At 56.0% G+C, this 26049-nt stretch overlaps 1 protein-coding gene across 2 annotated transcripts; it reads right to left on the bottom strand.

Annotated features, from left to right (window-relative positions):
• Nucleotides 1-1425: 1425 nt before the first annotated feature.
• On the bottom strand, nucleotides 1426-24797 carry Palm (paralemmin). 2 transcript variants are annotated; one of them, XM_036170299.1, is made up of 9 exons: nucleotides 24611-24797; nucleotides 13720-13771; nucleotides 13333-13413; nucleotides 12873-13003; nucleotides 11140-11290; nucleotides 9580-9601; nucleotides 6813-6872; nucleotides 5209-5340; nucleotides 1426-3303 (listed from the first exon to the last, which is right to left on the bottom strand). In XM_036170299.1, the coding sequence occupies exons 1-9, from the start codon at nucleotides 24613-24615 to the stop codon at nucleotides 2783-2785; spliced, it is 1155 nt and encodes a 384-aa protein (XP_036026192.1). In that variant the 5' UTR covers nucleotides 24616-24797; the 3' UTR covers nucleotides 1426-2782. The 2 variants fall into 2 exon arrangements, with proteins under 2 accessions (XP_036026192.1, XP_036026193.1); XM_036170300.1 differs by lacking the exon at nucleotides 5209-5340.
• Between the last annotated feature and the right edge of the window lie 1252 nt (nucleotides 24798-26049).

Genomic DNA, 26049 nt, shown 5'->3' with positions numbered 1-26049 from the left:
TGTCTCTCCCAGTGGACGCCCGCTTTGATCTAGCGAGAATGAAGGACACATGTAGCTGTCTCCAGCCTGGAATGCGCCATGGCTGGGATTGTGAAACTCGGGGTGAAGGTCTCAGGTCGCTGTTCTCTGGGAGGGGTCAGCAGGGCTTCGAGCTGTATCCAGCCCAACCCTCTGAACCTCGTTTTCTCATCCAGGAAATGGGAATTCTCCAGGTCATATTCACACAAAAGTCCCCATGAAATATGAAGCCTTCTGAAATACCCAGCGAAACCACGGACAGAGAAACAGGCCTGTCAACCCAGCACTCACTCAGGAAGCTGAGGCTGTGGGATTGCTATTAGTCTGAGGCCAGTCTTGGCTACAGAGTGAGACATTGTCTCCAAAACTCAAAAATAAACAAATAAAATAAATGCCCAGGAGCAGGCCACACAGGTAAGGCTCACACCCTAGCCCCATGAGAAGCTGGCGATGGTCAAGGCACCCACCATCTCCCTCTGGGTCCAAGTAGCTCTGGCAGCCCATGGTCTGTGGAACCCCAGGACACAGTGCTGGGGTTTCCGACCTGACCCCCAGGGCTGGCTTGTGGGGCCCCTCTGATTTTCTGTCCTTCCTGCCAGTCAGTGGTCCCAGCTGTGACTCCAAGGGGACTTGACGGATGTGGTAAGAGCCCATCTACCACACAGGACTGTGGAGAGGGTCAAAGCCAGGGTGTGGGGTACCCCTTCACCCCTGTTTAGCAGAAGTGGACATTGAAGTGGGGGACACATCCAATCCCACAGGTCAGGTGGGATCTGAATCAGTAACCCTCTCCCCCAACTTATGCACAAACCACCTTTCACAGGGAAACTGAGTCTCAAAGCGGCTCCAGATTGAAGCCACACACCTGACATCTTGGCACTCAAGAAACCCAAGTAAGAGCATGGCTACGAGTCTGAGGCCGGCTTAGGTTAGACTTGACTCAAGCCTGGAATACCCAGTATGCTGGGGACACAGGGCTCCCAGCCAGCTCTTCTATCCAGAGAGGGAAACTGAGACCAAGGGAGAAACATTTCTCAAATACCACAGAAAGAAATGGGGTCTCCGGTATGCCCAGCTGATGACCTAGCTCAGAGTCAGGAGTGTCTATGGGGACCTCTCTATCCCGACCTCACAGCCCAAGGACATGGGTGTGGCGGGTGCAAAGACCAAGCCCCAGGGTGGCTGCCCACAGCTGCCCCTCACCTGTCCAGGTGCCGCAGAGTCCTGGGGGAAGATCCACAGTGAGGGGTTCACCCTGAGGGGTGCAGTGGCCACAGAGGAGAGGCGTTCTCCTGTGTCCTGCTGGGCCAGGCTTTTTATGGCTCCACCACCAGGAGGCCGCCCTCCTCGCCCGATGGCCGCACCCCTTCCCGCCCAGATGAAACCCAAGAACTACGTCGACCTGGCTCTGCACATTTGCACACTTTTTCTTTTTAATTTGTTTCTCTGGGAAAGTCAAGAACATGGGAGTGAAGGGTGGGGCCTCGTCACACATCGAAAGCAGAAGGGGGCAGCAAGGGCACTTCAGCTGAGGCTCAGGGCTCGAGGGACTCAGGCAGACTCAGAGGAGGAAGAGGAAGGGGTGCCATGACCGTGGCCATGGCCACGGGTCACCCCTCAGGGGAGAGCGCCTCTCCTCCAGGCCACAGAAGGACAGGACACGGACTCTGTGGCCTCTGCGTGCCCCTACTGCAGCTGCGGTAGTGACAGGTGGTCCTGCACCCTACACACCAGGCTGGAGTCCCAAGGAAGGGACGTGGACTGGGCGTGGTCCTCCAAAGCCAGTGAGGGTGGGGCGGGCTGAACCAGCGCCTGTGCGCAGCAGGCCAGCGCCTCTGGGACTAAAGTGGCTGCTGCTGCCTGCCCACAGGTGGGTGTCCCCCTGCCATGGCTCCTGTCCAGCCAGGCGGCAGATGGGGGATTCCCTCACTCCCACCCAAGGCGTGTGTGGGACAACCTAAACCTGCCTAGGAATGCTAGGCTCCGCAGCGCTGGCAGATGTACCCCCTGACTTCTGGGGTATAGGGTATGTGGGAAACCCAGGACCCTGGTCCAAGCCAACTAGAGAAGAGGACAGAGGTGACTCCAAGGGTCCCAAAATTAGCACCAGGAAGAAGGGCCCAGTGTGTGCATGGTAGGAGGGACCCAGGACAGGGAGTGGCTGACTTGGGGCCTTGCCAACAATGACCCCACCTTGGGGGCGATGTTTCCATCTCCAGTGAAGGGCTACCCCCATTGGGAGCTCCGCTACTTACTGGGAGGAATCCACAGGTGCTCGTCCTCCACCCTAGGACTTGGAGACTTTGAGTCTCCAAAGAAGTGTGGCCTCACCCCGCCTGCCCGCATGAGGCCACTGGCGCACTGGCCAGGAGACCCTCTCTTTTGGTCCCCTCGGAGACTCCCCAAAAGTAGCAGTAAGGCACAGACAGGCTGGCCTGGGGTGACAAAGGGACACCAGGCTGAGACCCTGATGGGCGTGTAAACCTGCTGTGACCTGGAGTGGGGGGTCCCCATTCTTAGGGGATCTGAGATGGGTCGGCCTGTCTCTCACCAAGGGAAGATGCACGGCTCAGAGGTTCAGGGTGAGTGTGGAGTGTGGCGATGGGCAGAGCACCCCCACCCTCGAATCGAGGTGCATAGGGACCACACATGTCTGGGGCCTGTGAGGCGGAGGGTGAGGGTGGGCAGGCGCCGGGGAGGGCCGGGCTGCTGGGCGGAGTGTGGAGCGTAGGACAGGGATCGGGGACACGGATGCCCCGACGGCTCACATGACAGAGCAACATCTACAGCGAGGCTTCTTCATGTCAAGATCCTGGGCATCGCTGGGGGTGGCCGAGGGCCCCGTCTGGTTCTCTTCCTTGGTGTCTGGGAGTTCAGCTGCACTGCCGTTGAGTGGCGCGGGCTCCCTGGGGGTGGCGGCGTCTTCGATCACCACCAGCTCAGCCTTGATGGTGTCCTGGAGGCCCAGCACCTTCTTGGTCTCGGCTTCATCTTCCACATTCTGATAACCCATGAAGACCATGGTTACCGGGGGCTCCTGACCGGGCTGGATGCCTGGTGGGCCTGATGTGGCCTCCCCTGGCTGAGCCTCAACCCCTGTGATCTCCCTCCTTGAAGGTGTGGTCCTGGTGGCGTCCTCTCTGAGTCCCCGAGGCTCTGCTGGCCCAGCCGTGGACCCTGCCTCGCTCAGTGTGACCTCATCGGCCTTGTGAATGAGTTCGTCCACCTCAGAGGAGCTTAGCGGCTGGATTCCGTTCTCAGCGATGCCATCCACAGCATGAACCACTGTGCAGGGACACACAGAGAGAGTTAGCCGGGGGATGCAAGGGCAGAGCCGGGAGGCCGTGGAAGACGCCCACTGTGAGAGCTCTCGTGGTGCACGCCTGTCGTTCCAGAGCCCAAGGAGACTGAGGCAGGAGGATTGCCATGGGCTCCAGAGTCAGGTAGCAATTCTCCTGGCCTCAGCTTCCTGAGTGCTGGGAGGATAGGTGCACACTAGCAGACCTGGCTGTCACTTCCTGAGTTATAGTGAGTTATGTAAGGGAGTGTCTCCTCACGGAGGGGATCGACTGTCTACAGGCCCCAAACAAACCCGGACTTCAGCCGGGCAAACTCCTCTGGAATCCTAGATGGCAGAGGAGGAGACAGAGTGGCCCCAGGGATCCAGGAAAGGGTCAGGGCTACTACCCCCAGATGTCAGCTTCCCACCCCAGGGAAGAGGAGCCCCTGTGTCTGGCCTCCTGGTGGTATTGGGGTGAAGAGGGTGGGGTCAAATTTCTCCCATGGGCCTGGGATCTTGAGATGAGACTCCACCAGTCTCCAAAGAAACAGATCCCCTGCTGTTGCTAAGCAACCGGGGTCCAGTCTAGCTGGTTCTGGGTCCCCAGAGAGACTGCGGAGATGATGGAATGGCAGAGGGTGAGATGTGTGTAACCACTTTGGGAGTGGAACAGAGCAAGAGATACCAGACTCAGTGTCCTTCATAAACAGTCACATCCATCAGGGCCAGCAAGCCCTACACCAGTCACGCCTGCGACGCGGGCGTGTGTTCACACAAAAACATGCCCGGTACCAAACACACACAGCATGGTCCCTCCACATGCTGGAGTATCATGCAGCCATGAAAAGGAGTGAGGGCCCTAACACACATCATAGCATGGAGCGACCTTCAGGACACTGCTCAGAGAGAAACCCAGTCAGAAAAGGTCACACAGCGTGGGATTCCATGATGGGAAATGCTCAAAATAGTCCAATCCTGAGACAGGAAGCAGATGCATGGGTGATGGGAGCTGGGGACCATATGGGCTTATGGGGGTGGGAGGCTTCCTTTGGGATAATGGAATGCTTGTACACCAAGGACCAAACCTCATAAACCACAAACTGTAAAAAGGAGAATTACAGGATATGTATTTATTTCTTAAAAAGAGGATGGGGTGGAGACCAGTTTGACTTTATGGCTCCTGCTAAAATCATCTCTGATTAGATGTACCCTAGCTTCCTCAAGATGACTTCCCCACAGCATAGTCCTGGAAAACACCTCTAAAACCTTCCAGCAAAACTGGAAATAACAGCCTAGAATCCAACAGTGAAGGCTGGAGGTGGGGGTGTTTAGGGCACCTAGAATCCTCCAGTCAGGTCTGGGGGCGTGGTCAGGGTGGAGCCCCGCCTAGAATCCCCAGTGAGGGGTGGGGGCGTGGCCAGGGTGGGGCGTGGCCAGGGCGGAGCCCAGCCTAGAATCCCGGGTGGGTTTGGAGCTGTCTTAGTTGTTAGCCTTCTCTAGCATTCTGGAGGTCTTGATTTCTGTCTCCAGCACCAGAGACACATAAAAATCCGATCTCTTCTAAACCTCCCAGCACCCCTCCAGCCAGACCACCCCTGTAGCACACAGTTCTTCCTCTTTCAGTATCCACCTTCCGCGTGCCTCGGGGCCTTTGCACAAGCTGTGGCTCCTACCCCGTGCACTGTCCCCTTCTCTGGCTGTACAGTTGCGGGTCTCTGAGAAGCTCCCTCCTCACCCCAGCTCTCTGAGTGGCAGGTATGAGCTTTGCGATGGCTGAACCTGCCTCTAGGTTCCAGCTCAGTGCTCAGCACACTGCCCAGGTTTTGAGTGACTGACCTGGCCGGGAGAAAGGGCTGGGCGGGGCCCTTGGCTCTGCTGGGTGCCCCTGTGGCGGGCACGGCTTCTCATACCTTTCGTTTCGTCCTCGTAGACTTTCACGCCCTGAGGGAGTGGGTCCCGGGGGAGCAGTGTGGTGCTGGACAGCACCCTGGTCTCCCCGGTCACCTTGTCCTTCTCCACCGTGATCTCCACCGAGTACATGGCTGGCACGAGAGGCACGGGGTTACCCCACAGCCCGTCCACCCTCAGGCGCCTCCCGCCAGGCTGTGGCCAAGCCAAGGAAGAAAGGTAGCAGCAGAGCCGAGCAGTGATGGCAGTCACACTGGGGAGCGGGCCACAGCACCCGGACACGGCCTTCCCCACTCCACACCTTTCCGTAGCTCACAGAGCCAAGAGTTGGAGTCTTCTGCTCAGAACCCACAGCCCAGGCTAACGTCCCTCCATCTCCGCCCACTGCTGAGCCACTAGACTCTTCCTGGCCTCGAACTCACGGAGACCCGCCTGCCTCTGCCTCCCGAGTGCTGGGGTTAAAGGCGTGCGCCACCTCCGAGCCATAAGATGAATCTTAACAGCAGTTGCCCAGGCACTGACCATGTCCCCCACCGTCAAGCCTCCTCAGGGCGCCATGAAAGGTGCCAAGCCGCAGCAGCCACATCTACATCCCAGCCGACCTCACACTGAGCCAGACAGGGTCCCCAGGCCTCCACTGCAGTTTGATGTCCATCTTCATCGGCTGGGTCCTCTCAAAGTCACCTTTGGACACGTCTAGAACTTTCCCTTGCTGACCTACAGGGCACTGCACCCACCCAAAACAGTCTCCCTGGTCCAGAGGTGGCCTCGGCCTAGGTCTGTTCCCCATGCAGCCACCAGAGGGCACTAGTGAGCACACAGCTGGGTGGGAAGCCTGGCCGCTGTCCCTGAGAGATCCTTCTTGCAGCCTTAGGGCCCTGAAAATCATTTCCTCCTTTTCCTCACCCGGTTAACTGAATGGTGCCCCTTCACCCACCAGAGTACCAACTCCCCCTCTTCCATGCCTGGCTCCATGAGCAGTTGTTGACTGAATAACCGATTGTCGGTTAATCGTTTGTCTCTATACCTACATACCTACTTGCAAGGCCGCCTCGCTCACTAGCTGAAGAGACATGGGGGGATGGGAGGGGCCACATCTGGTATTAATACAACAGTGGTTCTGAAGGCACCTTCTGAATTAAGAAACGTCCCTAGCCTCACGAACTTGAACCCTGTGCTAGAAATTCTAGTCCTCCTGTGGTCCTCCCTCCCCCAGGACTTTGTCTAGACTAGTCATCAACTAATCATTCTGGGGTTTGGGTACGGATCACATCAGATCCCAGGTGAGGTCAGTGTGATGCCGGGCCCCTGGAGCAGGCAGGATGTGCCACAAGCGTGTTCAGGCGTGTGGGAACATGTTCAGCCTGTATGCCAGCCCTGGGTCCCCAGGCTGAGGTTAGGAATGGATGCTGCTGGGCACTGGGTTAGAGCCCCCATGCTGGGCCCGTCTTCTCGGAGAAGCATGGGCCGGTGGGTGTGTCACAGCAAAGCAGATGGGTATCGAGGTCTGGGTGAACCAACCCCACCCTGTCAGCTCCACCCTCCAGGACCCAGACAGAGTCTCAGATGGTAGCTAGACCAGGGTGGGGAGTGGGGTCTGACCCACCTGCCTTCATCATAGTGGATCCCCCCGGAGTCCGCACCGGCGTGGAGGACATGCGATTTTCTACACCAGGCACGGGGTGGAGAAAAAGATGGAGTCAGAGACAGAATCATGGGATCCCCTCAAAATATCCCTCCATGAGCATGAGTCCAGACCCCCCAAAATACCTGGTCCACAGGCATGGCCAGACCCACATATGGCTTAAATACTCCAGACTCCCCAGAATATGTACTGGAACCCTAGACTCCCTAACTCACTTGAAACATCAGACCCCCAACACAAACACCTGCACATGCCAGGACCCCAATACATTCATTTTTACCCTCAGATCCCCAATATATGCACCTGCACCCCAGATCCCCAACACATGCACCCGCACTCCAGACCCCCAATATATGATGCACCTGCACCCCAGACTCCAACACATGCACCCATACTCCAGACCCCCAATATATGATGCATCTGTACCCTGACCCCAACACATGCACCTGTACTCTAGACCCCCAATATATGATGCATCTGCACTCCAGACTCCCAACACATACACTTGCACCCCAGACTCCAACACATGCACCTGTACCACAGACCCCCAATATATGCACCTGCATCCTAGACTTCAACATATGCACCTGCACCCTAGACTCCAATACATGCACCTGTACCACAGACCCCCAATATATATGCCTGTACCCCAGACCCCAACACATGCACCTGTGCCACAGACCCCCAATATATGCACCTGCACTCTGGACCTCAACATATGCACCTACACCCTGACTCCCAATATATGCACCTGCACCCCAGACCCTAATACATGCATCTGCACCCTAGACCTCAACACATGCACCTGCACCCAACCCCCAATATATGCACCTGCACCCCAGACCCCCAATATATGTGCCTATACGCCAGGCCCCAACACATGCACCTGCACCCCAAACTCCCAACACCTACACTTGCACCCCAGACCCCAACACATGAACCATACCCCAGACTCCCAATATATGCACCTGTACCCCAGACCCCAATATATGCACCTGCACCCCAGACCCCAATATATGTACCTGCACCCCAGATCCCAATATATGCACCTGCACCCCAGACCCCAACACATGAATCTGCACCCAAATATCATACCTGCATCCCCAGCCCTATGCATGCCCAGGGTCCCTCACTCCATAGCTAGCCCAGCAGAGCTCCACAGACCTCTCACTGTTCAGACCAAAATGACTTTCACAAAATCCCTGAGAGGGCTGTGTGGATTTTCTTTTAATTATTAATTTTTAATTCTACAGCGGAGACACTCTCTGTATGAATAATTAACAGCAAATCCGGCCAGAGAGTCCTAAGGCCACATCGTCAGCCATGCCAGCAGCACTGGGCAGGAAACACATGCTCAATAGAGATCTCAGAAAATAAAGACCCAGGCTGGCCTGGTGCTGCGCGCCAGAGGCAGGGGGATCTCTCTAAGTTCAAAGCCAGCCTGGTCTACATAGTGAATTCCAGGACAGCCTGGGCTATGTACATGGAGACTTTGTCTCAAAAATAAATGAATAAATAAGGCTGTGTTGGGGGTCAGTGGACAGAGTACCCACTTGACATGCAGGAATCACTGGTCCCATCCCTGCACTGTCATCCCCAGTACCGAGGACCCGGAGTTCAAGGTCATCCTGGGCTACACACTGAGTCTAAAACCAGCCTGGCCACATAAGACTGTTTTTAAAAAGTGTGCAAGTGTGCTTATTAGTGCCCGGGCGGTGGTGGCGCACGCCTGTAATCCCAGCACTCGGGAGGCAGAGGCAGGCGGGTCTCTGTGAGTTCGAGGCCAGCCTGATCTACAGAGCTAGTCCAAGACCGGCTCCAAAGCTATAGAGAAACCCTGTCTCGAAAAACCAAAAAAAAAAAAAAAAAAGTGTACTTATATATGAGACATATATATATATATATATATATATATATATATATGTATGTATGTATGTATATACACACACACACACACATATATATATGTATGTACACACACACACACACACACACACACACACACACACATATGATATTTATATATCTCCATTTTTGGAATTTGTCATGTAGACCAGGCTGGCCTTGAACTCAGAGATCTGCTTGCCTCTGCCTCCTGAGTGTTGGGATTAAAGTTGTGTGCCACCGCCTGGCAATCTCTCTATTTTTAAAATGTGTGTGTGATATATGTACTTATCATGAGGGCATGTACACGAGCGTGCATGTAGAAGTCCGAGGTTGACATTCCATGTCTTTCGCAGTTGGTATCTACCTTGCAGGGCATTTTTTCAGTTTATTGTATTTTAATCGGTGTGTGTGTGTACGCAGGTGCTCACAGAGTCAAGTCCCCTGGGCTGGAGTTACAGGCTGTTGTGAGCTGCCTGACGTGGGTGCAGGGATCCGAACCCAGGTCCTCTGAAGAGCAGTATGCACACCTGATAACGGAGCCACCTCCCAGCCCTGAAGCCCACTGATTAGGCTGAGCCAGCCAGCCAGCAAGCCCAGATCCTTCCGCCTTGGTGCCCTCAGCACTGGGATGACAGGCGTGACATTTTACAGGTGTGAGCCAGAGGCTATCTGGCTGGGGACAACGTCACAGAGAGTGGATGTGGACAGGTTGGCCCAGGGCCTCCACCACGACCAGCTTCCTGAGCCATAAAGTGTGCTGCGGCCCCGCCACACTCACCCGCCATCCCGCCTCTGGCCACAAGAGGGCACCAGAGGCCGCATGTCCCAGTTGGAAGCTTACCTTTCGGGGTGCCCAGTGGCGTCTGCAAGAGAGAGGAGAAGGATTAGAGCTGTCCCCTCAGCCTCCACTGACCTAAGCCCCATCCTCAGCTGAAGAATGGACCTGCGGGCTGGGAGCCGTGGGGAGACAGGCCCAGCCCCAATGGGGTCTCCGTCAAAACCTGTCAATTTGTGGTGCCTGAGAGCTCCTGTCCAACCTTCAAAACCCACACCCTCGGGGAGCCTGCCCACCCTCCCCACGAACCTAGACGCTTTGGGGGAAGGGTGTGTCTCCCAGTGCCCAGGGATTGTCTGGTGATAGGTCTGCTCTCTCTTCTGAGCCATGGTCCCTGATGATGTACACGTGCCCAACAGGCAGGGGCCAGCACTCAGGCCTACATCATTTCGGTCTCCCCGAAATCCAGGAGAACATACAAGAGACGAGGGCTGGGGTAGGACTCCATAGTAGCAGCAGTACACTTTCCCAGCATGCACAAGGCTGTGAGTTCATCCCCAGCCCTGCCCCTCCGGTCAGCTGAGTGGCCCCAAGTCAGACCCTTAACTCTGGTCCTCCCTCCATCAAATGGGTTTTGGGCAGGTGTGGTTTCTCATGCCTTTAATCTCAACACTCAGGAGGGTCTCTGTGAGTTCTACAACAGCCAGGGCTACAGAGTAAGATCCTGGCTCTAAAATCAATCCACCAATCTTTAAAAAATAATAATAATGTGGAGATCAACCAACATGACATGCCTACTGGCCTCTGTATGCGCATGCACCCACGTGTACGCAGACACCATACCCACACAACAAATAAATAAAAAACAACGTGGACAGCTGGGCGTGGTGGCACAGGCTTGCAGAGGCAGACGCAGGAAGAGCAGTTCCACGCCTGCCTGAGATACACAGTGAGATGTGGTCTCAAAAGATCCAAAACTCAGGTCAGCAAGATGGTGGCTCACGGGGCAAAGGCACTTGCTGTCAATACACCGGTTCAATCCCTGGGACCCACATAAAGGTTGAAAGGATAGAACTGACTCCACAGGGGGGCCTCTGGCCTCCGTGGCACATTCATGTATTCCAGGATACTATAATAAATAAGTAGTTAAAAATACGAATACTAGCGGTGGTGGCCACGCCTTTAACCCCAGCACATGGGAGGCAGAGGCAGGCGGATCTCTGTGAGTTCGAGGCCAGCCTGGGCTACAGAGTGAGATTGAGGACAGACACCAAAACTACACAGAAACCCTGTCTTGAAAAAACCAAAACCAACCAACCAAACAACCAAACAAAAATACGAATACTAGGATAAGATGTGGACCAGTGTTGGGTGCTTGTCAAACACGACTCAGGTGCTGGGTTCAACGCACAACACCCACCCCCTCACAAAAAAGAAAGAAAACTGAAAAAAAAAAAAAAAGCAAGGAAACCCGAGGGTGGGATCCATTTGGGGCCAAGGCCTGACTGTCCACTAATTCATCTACAAAATTGTTGAAAGTTGGGCATGGAGTTGCCTCTACACAGACAAAATTGAAGCCCAAAGAGGCCAAGCAATGCAGGGCTGGCTTCTCCAGGAGCCTCTTACCTGCTGAGAATTCACCAAGGCATCCGACTTTTGCTCTTCCTTGGCTGGGCTTGCAGACAGGGGCCGGGCTGGGCTCGGGGTTGTGGCGTTCTCCTTTGGGGCGCCTGGGGCTGACTCTCCAAACTCCAGGACATCAATTTCTTTCTCGAGCCTTTAGAGGGAGAAAGGTCATACAGCGGCTCCTCAAATTTAGGTTTTTGTTTTTTCAAGACAGGGTTTCTGAGTAGCCCTGGCTGTCCCAGAACTTGCTCTGTAGACTAGGCTGGCCTCGAACTCAGAGACCCACCACCTGCCTCTGCCTCCCGAGTGCTGGCACTAAAGACGTGCCCCAAAATGCCGCGCTTGAATTTAACTTTTCTTTCTCTCCCCTTACATTTATTTATCATTACACAGTGTCTGTGTGTGCACACATGCCACAGTGCAGTGTGGCCGTCGCCCAGTGAGCTCTGCGGATCGAACTCAGGTCGTCCGGCTTGGCAGCAAGCACCTTTATCCACGAACCATCTCACCGGGCCCACGTTTTGGACAGCCTGCGAGTCTCACCAGCAGGCAGCAGGGCTGAGCCCACATGCGCTAAGCTGCTTCAAACAAACCCGTGTGCCTGTTTTCCCTCTCACAACTGACCGGAAGGGGTAGCTTTGTAGGGACAATGGAAAAAATATGTCACTGTCACAAGCATCAGAAGACTTCAGTACACGAATCCCAAGACAACAATTAGGGCAGAGCCAGGCGACGGTAGTACACCGCTGTCATCCCAGAACTAGCTAGCCGCTGCAGGAGGATTGCTGCCAGTTTAAGGTCAGTCTGAGCTATAGAGATCCAGGTTGAAAAAAGCAAAAATAACAAAGAATTTTTTTAAAAAGGTAGGACAGGAAGTCAGGGTCTAGGGGCGCGGTCAGGGGTGGAGCCCCGCCCAGAATCCCCAGTGAGGGCTGGGGGCGTGGCCAGGGTGGAGCCCCGCCCAGAATCCCCAGTGAGGGGCTGGGGGCGTGGTCGGGGTGGAGCCCCGCCCAGAATCCCCAGTGAGGGGGCAGGGGTGGAGCCTCGTCCCAGCCTGGTTAAAGTCCTTGATTCCACCAGCCAGGCAAAAACCTAAACAAAACCTCAGAAAACACTCACCCGGATCCCTGACTGGTTCTCAGGAAGGAAAACAGAAGCCCGGGCACTCCGCTGACTGCACTTAGCTCCCTTAACCGGCAGGAGTCTCATGCCATCTTTAAAATGCTCCCCAAGTGGACAGGGGCACCCCAGCTAACCCCAAAACAGGGGCTCCCACGGCCAGGCTGGAATCACATGGGGGCCTTCCTTGCTTGCAGGCAACGTCGACGTTAGCCATTTCCTTCTACCCCACCTCTCTTCCCCAAGCCAGACCCCGAGGGTCATCAGCCGCCTGTCGAAACACTTGTGTTTTGTGCCAGCCCCACAGGCAAAGCTACTGTCCCGACCCGTCCCGGGCTTCCTGCAGGCCCAGCTGCCTCTGTGGTCTCCAGGAGGGCTGCAAGGCCAGCTGGCCTGGCGCCAGGAAGCCCTCGGGAGGCTGGTGCCGGTCCCTCCCTTCCTCAGAGACTCCTCCAAGTGTCAGGATGTGATGCAGGAGGAACCCAAGGCAGGATGTGTCCACCGTCCACTGTGACGCCTGCCCATCCCTGAGGGGCGTCCCCAGAAGTGTCCCCGCCCCATGCACCTGGACTGGCCTTGTGTCACCCCGCAGGGCCCCCTCCCCTGCTGCCCACCTGGCGATGGACTCCTCCAGGACCCGAGTCTTTTGTTCATCCTCCTGCATCTGCTTCTTCATATCCTCATCGCCCTCAGAGGCTGAGGACGGCGTCCCCTCCAGCAGCCAGCGTTCCCGCAGTGTCTTGGACTGGGGGAGGAGGCAGCTCAGAATCCAGGTAGGGTCGCGGTCGGATCAGAGTCAGGGTTAGGATCCGTATTAAGGTTAGGGTCACGAATGGGGTCAGTGTCGGGGTCAGCCAGGGTCAGGCTGGAAGTCATAACTGGAGTTACAGTGACCTTAGTCCCAACCGTTCCGAGGGTCACACATGCCAGGAGTCCCAGGCAGGCCCCAGACAGAACGACATAGACCCACTTTAGAGAAACAGCCCACACAGGCCTGGGTCCACCCCAAGCGTGCCCCGCCGCGCCCCGCCCCGGCCGCCGCGCCCCGCACCCCCCCACCCCACCCCACCCCACCTTGAGGTATTGCAGCTGTCTGCGGTCATCCTCTAGCTGTCTCCGCTTGCTCTCGATCTCCGCCTGTTTTCTGCGCTTCTCCTGTGAGCACAGACCAGGTCAGGTCCACACCCACCCCGGACGAGATCCAGGAGACCCAGCACCCCTGTCAACTGTACCCAAGACAGCCAGGGGACCTGGACATGGGAGGGAGTGTTAGCAGACTGTGGGCCTGAGCTGTGACAAATGCCAGCCTCAGTCTCCCCACCGTTTCACTTCTGGGGACCCCGAGGTAACTCTGCCTACTGTACCCAAGCAGTCTGAGCCCCAGACTGTGCATCGAGAATCCTAGAACTCCACCCTGCCCGACCCACTCATGACCCCAGGTCCACAGTGGGAGGAACTCACTGCGATGGCCTGAAGCCGCTCCTGCTGGAACGCAGTGTCTGTCGCCAGGACCCTGCACATAGGAGAAAAAGTTAGATCCTTAGCGTCCAGCCAGCCAGGACCACCCCTAGCCCGCGATCGCCCATCAGGTGGGACCCCCTCAGCGGCTAGACACCTGGGATGTGTATAGGAAAGGTTGCTAGGAGGCTGGGGCCAGGAAGGATATCTAGGAGGTCACCAGGCAGCAGAATTAAAGAGGGAGTGTCACCTCCCAGGGCAGACTAGACTTGTCAGGAGGATTCCCAGGGACCCTCCTCTCCACCAAGCCAGGCACAGGGAGGATCAAGGACGCCCAGTCCCCATCAACCTCCCAACCCTGCAAACTAAATGACAGAATGGTGGTGTCTCAAAGCAGCCCAAGATCCCAGAGACCACAGCAAGGCGTCAGCAAAGCCAGTGTCCGGCGCCCCCTCGTTCTTGAGGCAGATGGCCGAAAGGGTTAGCCTCAGTCACCTCCCCCACCCCACCCCCATTTCCTTATGCTTTATCTCCGGAGACTGAAATTACAGCCATGTTCAACACCCTTGGCCTGAGGTCAGGCTTCCCTGTTCCTCTCTGGGCCTCAGCTTTTCCCTCTGTGCAACTCAGGAGTAGGAGACAGGTCTACCTAGGGCTTGACTGGTCCTGCAGCCCCCACCAGTGAACTGCCTCCACCCAAGTCCGTCCAGACAATCTGGAGCCAGCAGCACCTCCCCACCCCCCACTTTTGGGTTCAGTTTCCTGACCTCGCTGAGGCCTGTGAGGTGACCTGGCTCCCACGCCCCAACAGGTGACCCTGTCCAGCTGCTCCCTTCCTGGCAGGAAGCACCTTCCCCTCTCAGTGCCTCCCAGGGACCTGGCGGAGTGAGCACACACTGATTTATCTATTTTTACAGGCCTGGGGATGGAATCCAGAACCTGTGATAAACAGGGGCTCCACCCTGACCACGCCCCCAGCCCCTCACTGGGGATTCTAAGCGGGGCTCCACCCTGACCACGCCCCCAGCCCCTCACTGGGGGATTCTAGGCGGGGCTCCACCCTGACCACACCCTATTTCTGTGTGTGTGTGTGTGTGTGTGTGTGTGTGTGTGTGTGTGTGTGTGTACACATGTATACGAATAGGTGTGGATGCCAGAAGCCAATCTTGGGTGTCATTCCTCAGTCACCACCCAGCTTGGCTTTTTTGTTTTATTTTGTTGTTGTTGGTTGGTTGGTTGTTTTTCCAGACAGTTTCTCTGTGCATCCCTGGCTGTCCTGGATCTCGCTCTATAGCCCAGGCTGGCCTCAAACTCACAGAGATCTGCCTGGCTCTGCCTCCCAAGTGCTGGGATCAAAGGCGTGCACCAAGCACCTTACTTCTTATTGAGACATTGCCTTACTAAATTGCCAATACAGGCCTGGATCATCCTCCTGCCTCAGCCTGCTGAGTCCCGGAGTCACCTAGGTTAGTTCTGGGCCTGGCTTTTCCTCTCTTCCGTGTGTCCTCGGTGAGGCTTCCACAGTGGGATTCAGGAAAGACTCGGTCCAGCTTTGCTGGGAGGACCTTGCACAGCACCCTTGGGAGCTCCTCCTTCTGCCATCTCTCATTTCCTTACAGCCCCACCCAGGCCTCTACTGTCCCCTCCCTCCTCTCTGCCTCCCAGCTGCCCCCTTTCCACCCAAAAACCCTTCACTCACACCATCCTTCCAGAGGCCCCCACCTGGTGCAGCCTAGCCCACATCTACCTGCTTGCTCTCTGCCTCTCCCACCTCCACCTCACTCAGTCTGTTGCAACCACTGAGATGCCTACTCAAACCCTTTGCATTTCCAGCCTGGTGAGTTTTCTCCAAGGCGGAATGCTAACATCTAGAGCTCTGAGTCTACACTCGTGAGTTGCTCCTGTGCACCAGAGGACACCCCACATTGCCTCCTCCATTCTAGGAAGACAGCAGAGGTGAGAAGTTCCTTTTGGCAGCCAAGACACCCAGGGCCTCGGGAGTGGTGGCACACATCTACAATCCCAGCACCCGGGAGGCAGCAGAGGGCTGCATAGTGAGTTCCCAGACAGCCAGAGCTGTGTAGTGAGGCTCTGTTTAAAAATAAAATAAAAAAAGATTAAAGACCCTCAGGGGGAAAAGGGCCATGCGGAGCTACCCACCCAGTGTGTTATTCCCCCCACCAAAGAGCCAGATGGCCCTTCAGGCCGGGCCCAGGGGCAGCTGTGTGGCTGGTGGGTAGGTAGAGACAAGGCAGTCAGTGTCCTCAGCTGGACGGCCTGTCCCCCGCCAGAGCGGACGAAAGGCAGGCGGACACAGCCAGCCGACATAGAAACAATGTTCTCAGTCGTCCCAAGTAGACAACTTCCATCCCTCTGTCCCTGCCGTCCCCAGATTGTGTCGCGCGGTCACACGCACAGCTGAGCCCCTCCCGCGCCCCTCCCCACCCCCGGGCGCCACTGCTGTGATGGATGGCGGCCCGCGGGAGGCGGTTGCCCTGGCAACCTCCCTGTCCCCATGGCAACGCGAGGCCCTGAGTGTGGAGGCGGGGCCTGTGCTGAGCATCCACCCCCGGCCCAGTGCTGGGGGGGCTGCGAGGCTTCCCCTAGCTTTTGGGGGGCGGTGCTGGAGGGTGGGAGGGCGCTTGCCTTTTCTCCCATTTTGGTTTCTGGTGTGCCCACGCATGTCTCTGGGAAGGGTCTGGACCAGGCAGTGAAGGTTAAGAGGGGAGAAATATGCAAATCATTAAACACAAGTCATATCTAAGGGCCCATACCCATGACTTCAGCAATAGAGAGGCATAGTGAGTTAAAATCCAGCCTGGAAAACTCAGTGACACCTGGTCTCAAAATACAGAGTAGAGTGATCGTGGCTGAGGCTGAGGGTGGATGTTTCCCTAGCATGCAGGAGGCTGGGGTGTGGGGAATCAGTTCAAGGTCATCCCCAGTTACATATTGAGTTTGGGGTCAGCCCGGGCTATATGGGACTCTATCTCAAAAACTAAAAATAAGCTGGAATGTACGTGAAAAGCCTTTAATCCCAGCACTCGGGAGGCAGAGGCAGGTGGATCTCTGAGTTCGAGGCCAGCCTGGTCTACAGAGTGAGATCCAGGACAGCCAGAGCTACACAGAGAAACCCTGTCTGAAAAAAAACAAAAATATTGATCTTTTGTGTGTGCACCTGCCAAAGGAGCTGGGCACAGTGGCTGATGCCCATCATCCCTGCACTTGGGAAGCCAAGGCAGGAGGGCTTTCAGTAAGCTCAAGGCCAGCCTGGGCTGCGTCGTGAGGAGACTCAGTAAGACACTGGGAGAAGCCCCCACGGAATGACCCTCGGGTTCTGGTTGGGGGCTGGGAAATGCCAGAGGCGGTCTCTCCAAAAGTCTTACACGCACCGAGACGCTGACTTTTAGAGAGCTGCAGGCTGCTGCACTGTGGGCTGTGTGTCCCCAGACAGGTGACTTGTGGTCTCCAAGCCTGTCCTGGTGCCTCTGGGGACAGCGGGCACCAGCTCAGAGCTGTTTACAGACGGAGCACCCTGTGCCCACTCACCCTGCAGCTCAAGGAGCCGCACCTCCCGGGATAATTTTAAAGCACTTGGGGGGATCTGGGCTCCTTCGTTGATGTGTGTGGGTGGCTGAGGACCAGGGAGGGCGTCGTCTCTTAGCTCCTGAGATAATTCAGCTCCAGATGAGATAATGGGAATCCAGTGACAGCCGAGCCCAAGCCTTGGCTTCCAGTTTTGTTTTTGCAAGGCCCAGAGAGGTTATGCAACAGGCCCAAGGTCACCCAGCGGACAGGGTGGATCTGGCAGGGATAGGAGATGGGGGGGGGGGCGCTGTTGTTCATGCTTATCCCTCCACAGTCTGGGCAGCTCCAGTGTCCAGCAGGACAGAAATTCGAGGGATCAAGTTGGTCAGGCGTGGAGCCCAGCACCCAGAACATTCCTGCAGCTGAATGGAGGAAAATGCTGACTGTGACCTTGGCCAAGAGGGGAGGGGTGGTCACCGGGGCGGGTGAGGAGACTGGCCCCGCAGCCCTTCCCCCACTGAGGCCTCTGGCGCGGGGCTACCCAACCCTCCCGTCTGCTGCCCCCTCTCTCAGGGTACCCTGTGTCTCCCAGGCTCTCAGTATTTGACACCTTCAGACCTGAGACCCCAGGCATTTCCCAGCCTGCTCCAAGCCCTAACCTGACCTTAGCCGTCAACCGACCTTCCCTGCCCTGAACACCTCCAGCCTTTCCACCTCCAAGCTAAACTGGGCACAGCCTCTTCCTCCAGGTAGCCCTCTATCGAGTTTCCTAATCTCCAATCCCAGGATTACACACAGCCGCGGGCACGGAGCAGAGACTCCACCACCGCAGAGGACAGCAGCACAGACCAGTGCGACAGAGGCACTGATCATTAACCTGTGGCTGGAGAAGAGGCTGGACCCTGCCCTGGGCCTCGCAGGTGACCGGGGACGCTGGCATAGTCTAATGTAGAGACCAGTTTCCACAGACGCTCCCCCCGACCCCCAGAACACTCCCAGGAGTGATCTTCAGACACTTGGGCTGCTGTGACCCCAGGACCTTGGGACTTGCCATTCTGCCCACTTGGTGCAGTATCCCCCAGATCTCCACAGGCAGGCTTCTCCTGACCATCCTAATTTTTAACCTCCAACACTTGCTAGCCTCAACCACAGGGACACTTTCTTACGTTTTGTATCCCACAAGAACGCTGCTCCATCTTTTCCCTCCCAGCTCTGTCTCCAGCGCAATGTACACAGCAGGCACTCAATGATTGCAGGACTAGACACATAGTCAAGGGACGTCGCCCTCAGGACACCTGTACTGTGAGCACTTCAAGTGACTCCAGGGACCCACATTTATCCATAATGGGGCCTGGATGCCTAACAACCTGAGCGAACTAACATGTAAACCATTAGTGTCCACAGGTGGATGATGGCTACACAGCCTGGACCATCCACAGAGGAGTACTCAGCCATAAAGAGGCCAAGGCTCCCACATGTCACTGCACAGATAGACTTCGGGGACACAAAAGGCCACATGGTGGCTGGGCGGTGGTGGCGCACATCTTTAATCCCAGCACTCGGGAGGCAGAGGCAGGCAGGTCTCTGTGAGTTCGAGGCCAGCCTGGGCTACAGAGTGAGTTCCGGGACAGCCAAGGCAACACAGGGAAACCCTGACTCAAAAAAAAAAAAAAAAAAACAAACAAGCCAGGAGGTGGTGGTGCACGCCTGTAATCCCAGCACTTGGGAGGCAGAGGCAGGCAATCTCTGTGAGTTCGAGGCCAGCCTGCTCTACAGAGCGAGTTCCAGGATAGCTTCCAAAGCTACAGAGAAACCCTGTCTCGAAAAACAAAAAACAAAAACAACAACAACAAAACCAACCAAACAAAAGGCCACATCATATGTGGGACTCAATAACAGAAAATGTCCCCCAAAAATCCAGAGATGGGGAGTGGATTCAGAGGTGCTGGTGATTTGGAAGGGGCAGGGTTACTGCTGCTGGGTGCGGGCTTCATTTTGGGGTGATGGAATGTTCTAGAGCAGTGGTTCTCACCTTAATGCGAGAGCCTTTAACACAGTTCTTCATGTGTGGTGACCCCCCAACCATAGAATTATTTCATTGCTACTTCATAACTGTAATTCTGCTACTGTTATGAATCCTAATGTAAACATCCGATATGCAGGATATCCAATGTGGACCCCTGTGGAAGGGTTTTTGACCCCCTCAGGGGTCACTGCCCACAGGTTGAGAACCGCTGCTAGATAGAGGAGATGGTTGAACAACTTGGCATCTATCTGTAGATTGAATGTCCCCTTAAGGGAAATGGGATCAAGTCTAAACACAAAATGTTTCATACATATCCAGAGGGCCATTTTTCCTTTGCGATGGAGTTCAGGTAACACCCTTGGACCTCCTACTATGAGCCAAAGATGGCCTTGGATTCCTGATCATCCCTTCCGCCGCCGCCTCCGTCTCCCAGTGCTGGGATGGCAGTGTGTGCTGCTACATCTGCTTTCTGCGATGCCAGTGATGGAGCCCAGGGTCACGTGATGCCAGGAGTGTGGTGTACCCGCTGAGCCTCGGCCCCAAAGCACTTCATATCATACACTCAACACTCTGGCTTCGGGTGGACTGATACAGGGCCAGGTGCAAAATTCTCCACTTGAGTCACAATCAGTGCTCAAAATATTCCAGATGTTTAAAAGATTTATTTAGAGCTGTGTGGCGGTGGTGGCGCACTCGTTAACCCTAGCACTCGGGAGGCAGAGGCAGGAGAATCTCTGTGAGTTCGAGGCCAGCCTGGTCTGCAGAGTGAGATCCAAGACAGCCAGGACATAGAGGGACCTTCTCTCAAAACAAAAACAAACACACAAAACCAACAAGAAAGAGAGAGAGACAGAGAGAGAGAGACACAGAGAGACAGAGAGACGACAAAAGACACATCTCATCTCCCTGTGTTAGCATCACAAAACCACAGCCTCTGTGCCCACTGCCATTCCCGCATCTCCACCGTGCCTCCTCTGCCTCTTTGCTGGGTGCCCAGGCCGGGCCACGCCCTCCACAGCTGTTCTTGTGCAGCTGGCTCCACGGGCTGCTTTCTCGAGGCACCCAGGGCCAGCCTGGGCTCCCTCACATTCCCAGACACACTGCCATGCTCTGACCTCCCCAGTTTCTTGCTGTAAACCCTCCAGGAGACAGATGGCCTCTGCAGCCCGACGTGCGCTCCCAACACAAGTCCCGGCCATGCCCTTGGTGCCTTAGCGCCGACATTGTGGCTCTGCAGCCTTCAGGGACTGGGACCTGAGCACATGTCACAGAAGGCTGCCTCCCTGTGTCTGTCTGCACCACCAGTCTGGCCGGCGGGGGTTCTCTGCCTAGCAGGTCCTGGAGAATCCTTGACAGAAAAGGCCCAGGGTAGAAAGGGCACAGACTCGGAGACTGAGGCAGGGGGGTGGCAGATTGGAAGTCAGCCTGTGCTACACAGTGAAAGCCTGCCTTAGGGAGAAAAAAGAACCTTAAAAAAAAATCTGACAGTGGTGCTACAACTCAGAAAGCTGAGGCAGGAAGATTAAGAAGTTGAGGTCAGCTGGGCGGTGGTGGTGCATGCCTTTAATCCCAGCACTCGGGAGGAAGAGGCAGGCAGATCTCTGTGAGTTCGAGGCCAGCCTGGGCTACAAAGCGAGTTCCAGAAAAGGCGCAAAGCTACACAGAGAAACCCTGTCTCTTAACCACTGAGCCATCTCTCCAGCCCCCAAACCCTGTCTCAAAAAACCAAAAATAAGTAAGTAGGTAAATAAATCAATAAATAAAAGTTGAGGTCTTCCTCAGCTGTGTAGTGAGTTTGAGGCCACGCTGGGCTACATGTCTCAAACAAATGAACAGCATTAAAACTGCAGAGAGGGCTAGCCAGATGGCTCAGCACGTAAATGTCCTTGCTGAGAAACCTGAGGCCCTGAGTTCGAGCCCCAGGACCCACATGGTGGACAGACAGAATGAACTGCAAGTTGTCCTTTGCCTCCAGACACGCACCATGCCCCGCCCACAAAATAATAATATAATAACAAACTAAGACATAGCAACCAAATCCTCTAAATGAATAAGTTTTACTCACATTTCAGGGGCCAGAGAAATGGCTCAGTGGTAAAAGGGCTTGCTGCCAAGCCAGACGACCTGAGTTCGAGCCCCAGAACCTACAAGGCAGGAGAGGACCAACTCCCACAAATAACTAAAAACAAAAACAAAACATGAAAAACAAAACCAAATTAAAAAAACTCTCAGGACTGGAGAGATGGCTCAGAGGTTAGAGCACTGGCTGCTCTTCCAGAGGTCCTGAGTTCAATTCCCAGCACCACATGGTGGCTCACAGCCATCTGTAATGAGATCTGGTGCCCTCTTCTGGCCAGCAGGGATATGTGCAGACAGAACACTGTATATGTAATAAATAAATCTTTTTAAAAGTTATTTTAAAAAAACCCTCGGGTTGGGGATTTAGCTCAGTGGTAGAGCGCTTGCCTAGCAAGCACAAGGCCCTGGGTTCGATCCTCAGCTTAAAAAAAAAATCCTCTCGCATTTCGAACCAAATTCCCTTGTACTGGAGAAAAGCATTACGGAGTTACCCAGACATATGAAACCAGAGTTTACAAGCACAGCAACCAAATAGATACAGAGAAAACCAAAGCTTGCTTTGAAATTCAGTTATCAGTGTAGACCTGGTGCCGATACCAGGTCACTTACAGGCACACAGGGTAGGGTGGGGGGCTGGGAGTGGGGTGGGGGTGGGTCAGGATCCAGGTGGCACCTACCCTTCAACATCTCCATTCTGGTAGCTCAAACTTGATACCCCAGCACTCCAAGAGGCTGAGGCAGGAGGATTGCTACAGCTCCTGGCCACCCGTATCTTTGAAAGTAATTTTATTAGGTCTTTAAAATTTTTAAAGATTAATTTAAATTTTAGTCTGTGTGTGGATTTGTGCATATGTATGCAATGTCTGTGGAGGCCAGAAGGGGGCATTGGGTCCCCTGGATCTAGAGTTACTGGAGTTGGGGGCCACCATGTGGGTGCTGGGATCCAAACCCAGGTCCTCTGCAAGAGCAGTAAGTACTCTTAAGACTGGGCCATCTCTGCAATCCCCTCTGTTAATTCTTTAATGCATACCTTTTTTGGTTTTTTTTTTTTTTGAGACACAGTTTCTCTGTGTAGCTTTGCGCCTGTCCTGGATCTCACTCTGTAGCCCAGGCTGGCCTCGAACTCACAGAGACCCGCCTGCCTCTGCCTCCTGAGTGCTGGAACTTGAGGCGTACGCCACTACCGCCCACTCTTTTTCTTAATTTTCTAAGTTTTTTTTTTTTTTTTTTTTTTTTTTTTTTTTTTTTAATGTGGAGCTGAGGATCGAACCCAGGGCCTGGGCCTTATGCTTGCTAGGCAAGCGCTCTACCACTGAGCTAAATCCCCAACCCTCTAAGTATTTTTGTTGTTGTTGTTGAGACGGAGTCTCTCTTTGTAGCTCAGGCTGGCCTGGAACTCACAGAGATCCACCTGCCTCCACCTGAGTGCTGGGATTAAAAGCCTGGGCCACCATGCCCTGACCTTTAAATCTTGAACATGCTCTCTCCCCAGCCTTCCATCTCCCATGTTTTGGGCCATCCAGGGAAGGAGTTCAGCCCTTGTGGGACAGGACCGTGAAAATGGAGGGTCAGGCGCACAGGACTGGCCTGGGCCAGTCGGAAACTTCACCCTACCCTGAGTCAACTGGAAGCCAAATAGAGGCTTCTCTCATTCACAGCGTCGTGGGGCCAACCTCCCGCTGAACCGCACCCCCAACTCAGGAACGGCTGGACCGCCCGCCTGGGGAGAGGCTGGTGAGCCACGCGGTGCTTCCAGAACCCACAAGAGCCTTGGCAGGGGCTGCGGGACTCCGGGTGTGCTGTGTGGCTCTGGGGCATCGCCTACTCCCCTCTGAGCCTCTGGATCCCCGGTGGGAAAGGAAGGGCTAGGAGAACAATGGAGGCCTAGGCAGAAAAAAGCCCGCTGCTCTGGAGGGGAGGTTTCCTCACCTGTCAGCGCAGCCTTGGCCTCCGCCACACCCAGGCCTGTCCCAGCTCCCTTGGGCCAGGCCAGCCGAACAGATAAACAAGCCAGGGGATGTGGGGCAGGCAAGTCCGGGCGCTGGCTCCCCTGAGCCCCTGGCGGGGCTCCCGGGGCGGGGTGGGGGAGCAGCCAGGCCTTTGTCTGGGCTTTCTGAAGTCAAGCACTGGGAGCCAGCCTTCTTGGCCAGGGAGGGACGTGACAGCTCCCACCCGGCGGTGGGTGTGGTGGGTCACGGGTTAATCCCAAGAGGAAAGTTGTCTCGTAGGAAACACACCCAGAGAGGGGAGGGGAGGGGGAGCGGCCACCAGCCAAGCCAAGCTGGCTGGACTTGTATGTCCCCAGCGCTGGCTGAGGTGAGGCCAGGGGCCCTGCGGGGGATGCCACGACCCCAGGCACCAAGCAGGCAGGTCTGTGACCTAGGAAATGTTTCCCCACCCTCAGGCCTGTCCAACACCTCTCAACCACCTATCCTTCCCACCTGTGGGAGTAAGGGGCTCGGGGGGCACCCTCGCGTTGCCCAGAGGGGGCTGCATGCCCGAACGACTGTGCATGCTCCTTGGGCCCCTGGCTCTGTACAAAATCTTCCACTGCATCAGTCTCCCTCACAGACACACACACGGGCCCCAGCTCACAGCAGCCCGGGGTTGGGGACTGAGTACCACCACGGTCTTCAACCTGACGCAGTCACCCCTTTGAGTCACACCATCGGGTCCCCCCTTTTTCCTGGGGGGGGCATTCTTAGAGGGGAAGGGGCAAATGAGATTAGAGCCCCTGACAGGGAACCGCCCGCCTAGTTCTCCGCGGAGAAATCCACCTCTCCAGCCAGCGCAACTCGGGAACACATCTAATGGGCCGGACTCGGTTCTGCCAGGAGTCTGCGCCCCCCGGCGAGGCCACGAGGAGGGCAGCGCGCAGGAGGGACCCACGGAAGCTCCAGAAGCGGCTAGCCGAAGCTGGGGGAGGGGAGGCGGGGAGCACCCTGCCTCTTGAGGGAGGGTCCCCACTACTCCCGAGGTCCCGTAGGCTATCGGGGGGGGGCGCCCACCCACAGGTGGCCCAGCTTGGATGAAGGGTCGTGCACGCGTGGGCCCCTCTCCTTCGCATCTTGCGAGCGATGTGTGGGTGCGATCCGGGTTACCCCCGCCCCCGCCCGCCTCCAGCGGGATTGAGGACCAGGCCTGGAGCGCGAGGCCCAGCTCGATCCCTCCCCTTTGCAGCTGGGGACGGTCTCCCCGCGTCGCCTCCGGGTCCCCCGTTGGGGGCCTGGGGCGGCGGAGCGCGCGTGGCCCGGTACTCACTCCATCTCCCGCGAGGTCCGTGGGCGGTGCAGCACGGGGCAGCAGGGCCGACTCTAGGGCCTGGCGGCCAGGGCTGCGCGGCGCGGGGGCGGCACCGGCGCGGGCATCGTCCCCAGCGCGCCGGGTATTGTCCGGGCGCGGCCGGGTGGGCTCGTGCGCGCGCCGCCTCTGCGCGCTCCCTGCACCCCGCGCGCCCGCGCGCGCCTCCTGCCGGCCGCAGACGCCCCGCACCGGCGCAGCTGCACCCCAAAGCGTCGCTCGGATCCCGGACCCAGTCACCCTGAGCTCTAGACGGGAGGAAAAGAGCCCAGATATAGCCGAGGGCCCGAAGTGGAGCCCCAAGCCGCGGGATAGCCACAGCAGCAGTTTTGGGGGGACTCAGCTTCCTCAGGAGGCCCAGCCTGGGCTAACGGTTGGATACGGTCTCTTGAACTCAAGAGTTTGGTCAGCCCCATGATGCTGCCAGAGTGAGTGAAGGGGCAGCAGGTTAACTCAGACTTTGTACCCAGGACACTGGAGAGCCACAGTAGGAAAGACACAGGGCTTGTGTCCCCAAGAGGGTGCACCGCGTGGCTTCCCGGACTGCAGCCTCGTGGCCCTAGACAGTTACTCTTTAGGCCTTGGGTAGAGCCAGGGAGGGTGTGCCACAAAACGCGCCTTTATGACAGAATAGTCACTTGGTTTGGTTTTGTGGAGCATGTGTGTTCACCTTGTGTGAGTGTGGAGGTCCAAGGACACCCTCAGCTCCTCTCCAGGAGCCATCCACCTTGGTTTTGTTTTCTTTTGATGGGGTCCCACTGTGTAGACTAGGATGTCCTGAAACTCAGAGAGATCCCCCTGCCTCAGCCAGGCCTCCGCCTCCGCACCTGTGTATCATTCCTGAGTATGTATTTTGCGGCTTCTGTGTGTCTTTCTGTCCATCCCTCCTCCTTAGACTGCTGGAGGGTTATCAGCATCCTCCTGGTCTCACAGCTCTTAGAACAGGGCCCAGGACGCACCAGGGGTTCGGTGAACTTTGCGGATAAAAGGCCAGACAGTAAACATGGTCAGAGCTGTGGGCCAGACAACTGCACTCCATCATGGACACCAAAGGAGCTGGAGAAGATTTGTGGACGTGGTTGTGTGCCAATAAAACTTCATTGGCATTGATAGGCCATATGCTGTGTCAATAAAACTTTATTGACAGCCGGGCAGTGGTGGGGCAGGCTTTTAATCCCAGCACTCTGGAGGCAGAGGCAGGCGGATCTCTGTGAGTTCAAGGCCAGTCTAGTCTACAGAGCTAGTTCCAGGACAGCCAGAGCTACACAGAGAAACCCTGTCTAAAAACAAAAACAAACAAAAAAACAAAACTTTACTGACAAAGACAGGCTGAGTGCCATATTTTGCTGAGTCTGCGTTAGGTGCTCAAACTGACAGACAGCTGGTGCCTTCGCTGTTCC

The sequence above is a fragment of the Onychomys torridus genome, chromosome 21, assembly GCF_903995425.1.
Source record: "Onychomys torridus chromosome 21, mOncTor1.1, whole genome shotgun sequence".
Lineage (NCBI taxonomy): Eukaryota > Metazoa > Chordata > Mammalia > Rodentia > Cricetidae > Onychomys > Onychomys torridus.
The sequence above is the reverse complement of the archived record's forward strand: the minus strand, read 5'-3'. Positions and strand labels throughout refer to the sequence as shown.